This window comes from Petromyzon marinus, chromosome 1, assembly GCF_048934315.1.
Source record: "Petromyzon marinus isolate PM22_M1 ecotype Great Lakes invasive population chromosome 1, UKy_Petmar_22M1.pri1.0, whole genome shotgun sequence".
Lineage (NCBI taxonomy): Eukaryota > Metazoa > Chordata > Hyperoartia > Petromyzontiformes > Petromyzontidae > Petromyzon > Petromyzon marinus.
Window position 1 is genome coordinate 27224603 of NC_133667.1, and position 6064 is coordinate 27230666.

The following is a 6064-nucleotide window of genomic DNA, read 5'->3' on the forward strand; positions in this document are numbered from 1 at the left end:
CGGCGGCATCTCCTCACCCCCCCCCCCCCCCACTCTTCCCCGGGCTCCCTCGCGGCAAAGGAAACATTTCCCGGGCTCCGTCTCCTTCGCCTTCGCAGCCATGGCCGACGTCCTCGACCTTCACGAGGCGGTGGGCGCAGACTTCGAGATGGACGACGAAGGCGACGGTGCGTGCCGGGTGTGGGCGTGCGGCGGCGGCGGGGTAACGGCGAGTGAGGGAGCGAGGCCTTGCCTGGATTGGGCCTAGGCCTCCCCCTTCACCCCCCGCCGATTGGAAGCCGTGGCGCGGCGTGGGGGATGATAAACTCGACTTAAAGGGATACAGTTAAAGGATAAAGCGTACGTGTTCGACAAGCTAAACTTGTTTTTGTTCTAATGTTCACGCGGTCAACTCGCGCGCACTGACCTAGATTGGTGAAGTATGGCCGTGCGGTCAACTCGCGCGCGCGCTGACCAGGTTGGTGAAGTATGGCTGTACAGTGAACTCACACCCCCTCCCAGATTGGTGAAGTATGGCCATGCAGTGAACTCACACCCCCTCCCAGATTGGTGAAGTATGGCCATGTGAACTCACACCCCCTCCCAGATTGGTGAAGTATGGCCGTGCGGTCAACTCGCGCGCGCGCTGACCAGGTTGGTGAAGTATGGCTGTACAGTGAACTCACACCCCCTCCCAGATTGGTGAAGTATGGCTGTACAGTGAACTCACACCCCCTCCCAGATTGGTGAAGTATGGCCATGCAGTGAACTCACACCCCCTCCCAGGTTGGTGAAGTATGGCTGTACAGTGAACTCACACCCCCTCCCAGATTGGTGAAGTATGGCTGTACAGTGAACTCACACCCCCGTCATATTGGTGAAGTATGGCCATGCAGTGAACTCACACCCCCTCCCAGATTGGTGAAGTATGGCCATGCAGTGAACTCACACCCCCTCCCAGATTGGTGAAGTATGGCTGTACAGTGAACTCACACCCCCTCCCAGATTGGTGAAGTATGGCTGTACAGTGAACTCACACCCCCTCCCAGATTGGTGAAGTATGGCCATGCAGTGAACTCACACCCCCTCCCAGATTGGTGAAGTATGGCCATGTAGTGAACTCGCACCTCCTGACCATATTGCTGAAGTATGGGCATGCAGTCAACTCGAATGCACTGACCAGATTGGTGAAGTATGGTCGTGCAGTCAAATCACACCCTGACCAGATTGGTAAGGTATAATCATGTGGTCAACTCACACGCACGTACCAGATCAGTGAAGTATGGGCATGCAGTCAACTGGCACGCATTGACCAGATTGGTTAAGTATAGTAATTCAGTCAACTCCGTCAACTCACCAGAATGGTGAAATATGGGCAAAAATGACAGTGAATAAGGTACAGGTGAGGATCCAAGCATTAACAAATGCATTTCATGTGGAATGTCTAATCATGGATGGCATTGGTGTGTGGTGTAACCTAATCAATAATCATTGCTTGTGTTTTTATTTAGAGAGTATTCACAAGCTGAAGGAAAAGGCGAAGAAACGCAAAGGTCGAGGATTTGTTGGAGGTATGCTGTTGATGCCTGCATCCTTTGAAGAGTTGATTGTCTCTGAAATAATAAACGACAAAAAATACGCTGGTTTCATCAAGGGCTACATATCTTAGCCTTTTTGAATACAATTCCAGTAATTATTTGAGTACATATATGCCAAATGTTTATTTCAGGTAGGATGACCAGTATGTGTTTGTGATGTGTTTCGGACTTGATCTTGTGTCATGAAGATGAAGGAGGCAGGAGCAGAAAGAAGGAGGACTATGAGTCTGTGGAGCAAGATGGTGATGAGCCTGGACCACAGAGATGTACGTAACCCATTTTTTTTTTAAATCCAATGTATTCTCTGCATTTTTTCTAAACATTTGGGGACATGATTAATATTTTTGACAGATCTCTGGTATATCTGAAAACAATTCATAGTCTATTCTTAGTTTTTTCGGTAAAGTCACGTTGAAGAGAAACAACAAAATAATAAAATATATATAACAATAAAAAAATTCTCACAACGTGAGAATAAAATATATATAAAACAATAAAAAAATTCTCACGACGTGAGAATTTTGTATTGTTTTATATATATTTTATTTTGTTGTTTCTCTTCAACGTGACTTTACCGAAAAAACTAAATATGAATTGCTGCAGTCACGAAAGCTTTAAATCAAAATTCATAGGCTGTTTTGAAAGAAAGTTTGCTTTGGCCTTTTCATAAATATGATTTAGAAATGATGTATTAGATTTACTTAAGTTTCCTCAAACAAAATATTGCCTCTGGCCGAGTGAATTACACACCACTCTTTTTAAGCCGCAGTTTATTCTAGGATCCCTGCACCCACCAGTTATTGGCTGGCGAATTTCCAAAATATGAATTGTAGCAAATGTGAATTTGTCCCTCTGCCCAGGAATTTCACTTTTGGTGGAGTAATCCTTTTCATCATCAAAAAATCACCAGTCTTAACTATAGACCAGTGAATTGCAATTTGCAAGGATCCCCCTGCATGACTGATGTTTCATTAAAAAAAGCTCTTTCATGATTAATGTCTGACTAAGATATTAATTGATTTTACAGTTGAGTTACACACCTTTATGTATTTACACTTTTTTGTCACTTATATCCGCCAAAATTGAGCCAATGTATAGCCCTAAATGGCTGTGATTGCTACCACTGTTATCCGAGTTGTCAAAGTAACCAATTAGGAATGTTTAATAAAAAGTAAAGTTGCATTTTTTTCTGTGTAATTCCCTTTGAGATAACATGACTTGAATAGATGTAATACAGATGTGCATGGTGTTGAAGTGCACTTTTCGTTGACTGCTCTCCAGCGGTAGAGGGCTGGATCCTTTTCGTGACGGGTGTACACGAGGAGGCCCAAGAAGACGACATGCATGACAAGTTTGGAGAGTTCGGCGAGATCAAAAATGTGCATCTAAACCTGGACCGCCGCACAGGCTTCCTCAAGGTGCCTCCAAGATTAACATCCCTTGTTTGCTGTATCCTGCACCTCTGTTAGACATTTTCGCCACAAGGGAGGCTTGGGGGGAAAAAAATACGAGCAGAGGAAGAAATTAAATATACATTGGAAAAGGAAAACATTTTTAATTCCTCTCATCAAAAGTAAAATTGGCAATTGTTTTACGTACATCTATACTATAAACTTGTTTGTTAGCAAGTGAAGTCAAGACAATTTAACACCAATCCATGTTTCAACTTAACACAGGTTTTTCTCTCTTGCATGCAATCAATCTCTTAAACCACATGTATACGTAATAGTAAAACAAGTGCAACATGTTTAAAGGTGATGTTAACATATTTTCTGCAGGGATATGCATTGGTGGAATACGAGACATTCAAGGAGGCTCAGGCTGCCATGGAGGGTCTCAATGGGGCAGACATACTGGGCCAGAAAATTGCTGTTGACTGGGCTTTTGTCCGAGGCCCTCCCAAGCACAAGAGAAGGTACAGTTTAGTTTAATGTTTGTATACAACTTGTGCAATGGGTATTTTAATTTGATAGTGGATGGCTGCTTCCTTTTTGGAAAGGCACAGCCATGAAGAAGCATTCATTGACATTTGTACTCGTCATGTTCATCAAGCCACTTGTTTTTTTGTTTTAAGCAGTGAACAGGGCAAGTTTTGTAGCACAGTGGAACATGGCTGTTGACTTAGATGAGGGACACAATTAATAATTAAATAATTTTTCAATCATGTCGGCTATGATGTTAAAGCCAAGAATTATGGTTTATTCAATGCATGTACTTGGGATTAAGTGAGATGCACTGGGGTGATTTAAATATTTTTTTTATTCTTAAAATATTTCAAGTATCTAAGTCTAAACGTGTCAATACTTATAGACATACAACTACCATCTAAATACATGGAAATGCACATTATAGTTTGTCATTTGAAGTGATAGCATGTATAACTAACCCTACGTGATCACACTCACAGATTAAGATGAGCATGTTTTTTATGCTCCCCCCCCCCCCCCCCCCCAAAAAACCAACCCAGATAGCTCAACCAGAGCTTTTACACAGCTTATGTGGGTATTCAAGTGGCTCTTAACATTCAGTTGAGTTGAAATGGTTGAGCCTGCGCTTTGGAGTTGTGTAACCCGATTGCATTTCGTGACATTATTGTGTAGGGGTGGTGGCCGCCGGCGCAGCAGAAGCCCGGACAGGAGACGACGGTGATCTCACCCTGCTGTGACCTGCAGTGCCGACACCATGCGTTTTTGAACCCTTCTAAACGCAGTTTCATATTCACGACAACGTGTACTCTTTTCAGCTTTGGTTAAATAATTGTCATAGCAGAATGCACACCGAGTGAAATGTGTGCAATTTGCAACAACTATTTTTACCTTGCATTATTTTCCAATGTTTTGGAATTTAGATTGTTTGAATTCTGGTTTAAGTTGTATGATGATGAAACTAGGTTTGTCTCGGAACGTTTGTGACAAGATGGCTTTATTTGGTTATTTTATTCACAATTATTCTTTGTAAAACTTGTTTAATGTTTTGTTGTGAAATGTTAGTCAAGTGTTTTACTGAAATAAAACATTTTGTGTAGTACGTGTAGATTTCTGGATGCTGTTAATGTCAACATGTGTTTTATAAAAATTTTACAATTTGGTTTTGAGGGTTCAATATAAAAACACATTTTTGTAATGTAACAAAAGGGTCAATTTATTCGGCAATCTTGAATATTAATAAGAAACATTGAGTGAAAAGTATGACTGGTGAGTATAAATTTGACTCCTCTGTTAATGTGACAAACCTTACTAATTAGCTGTTGGGTGGTGGCTGGTTTAGCGACATTTATATCTATGCGCTCTAACCCAAAACAAACCTGTATTATGGATTTTTTTGGTCGCGAAATCCTACGTGTTAAAATGACTCCTATCATCTGTAATGTTTTAGGAATTCAGAGTTAAAATTACAAGGCAGCCATTCAGAATGAGTTGCTTTTGGCTGGCTGATTAAGTGCCTTTAACGGTTACACTAAATCTTGATAATTGTAGACGTGGTCTGGTGTAATTTAGGAAACTTGCAGCAACCCACTTGAGTTTGATTTGTGACAGTTATGAGTGCTATCTGAACCGGTCCAGGCCCTGCCTTCGCCAATCTGCGCTGACCAGCATGGTTACGTATGGTCAACTGCCATGCGGACACCAGTGCGGTGAAGTATGATCAAACAAGCTCCATGATAATTTTCGTCCACCTGTGGATTGACAAATGGCTATAATTTTCTATAATGTAATACCTTAAATTACACGGTATTTTAACACATTCAACTGCTGGATGAAGGGCTCCCCACACAGTTGGTCATGGGTGTTCTTTGGCCGTACTTCATGCTGGCCGGTGGGTTTGTGAAAACTGTCGGGGAGTACAACTGAAAATGAAAAATGTGCACGAGGAGTCTTGTTTCGACACCAAAGTTGTGGGGTTGAGGTCGCAGAGATGGGTTTAGGGAAATAGTGACCCATTTATAGATGCCCCATAAAAATGTAACATGTAGAATACAATTTGTCTCTGCCTATAACCCACTAATCAAAATACAATGAACAAATGCTAACTCTCCTTACATACTTGGTTCTTCATCGCTGGAACCATCACTTTCACACTATCCAGTCGCCTGTTTGAGTGTTTAGAAATCTATAGGGTGTCTAACTGGATAACCCAAATATTTGTAAATCTATTCTCGGACTTGAAATTGTGTTTTCCCTATTGTAGAAATTGAAAGAACAAAAATAATCTCCATAAGCTGCATATTGTGCGCAACGTTTAAAGGGGCTAACCAATTTTTTGAAGGCGTTTAAAATAAAGTACTGAGTGACACATTCATGGGTATATTCAGGTGAATAAATTACACACTTCATCGCCTGCTGTAAATGTTTATTTTTAATATTGAATGAAATGAATGTTGACTGGCTGCAAAAGAATGGTGGAGGGAACACTCAAAGGTGCTGCTACGGGAAGAGGAAGACCACAATCCGACTAGATATCAAACATTTAAAGATGTAATGAATGGA

General features: G+C 41.7%; 1 protein-coding gene across 1 annotated transcript; it reads left to right on the forward strand.

Moving 5' to 3' along the window:
• Window positions 1-4604, forward strand: RBM8A (RNA binding motif protein 8A). Its single transcript, XM_032947042.2, has 6 exons — window positions 1-167; window positions 1491-1550; window positions 1766-1843; window positions 2859-2995; window positions 3356-3492; window positions 4178-4604. Exons 1-6 carry the CDS (start codon window positions 101-103, stop codon window positions 4224-4226), a joined length of 528 nt encoding a protein of 175 aa, XP_032802933.1. The 5' UTR covers window positions 1-100; the 3' UTR covers window positions 4227-4604.
• Window positions 4605-6064: the final 1460 nt, after the last annotated feature.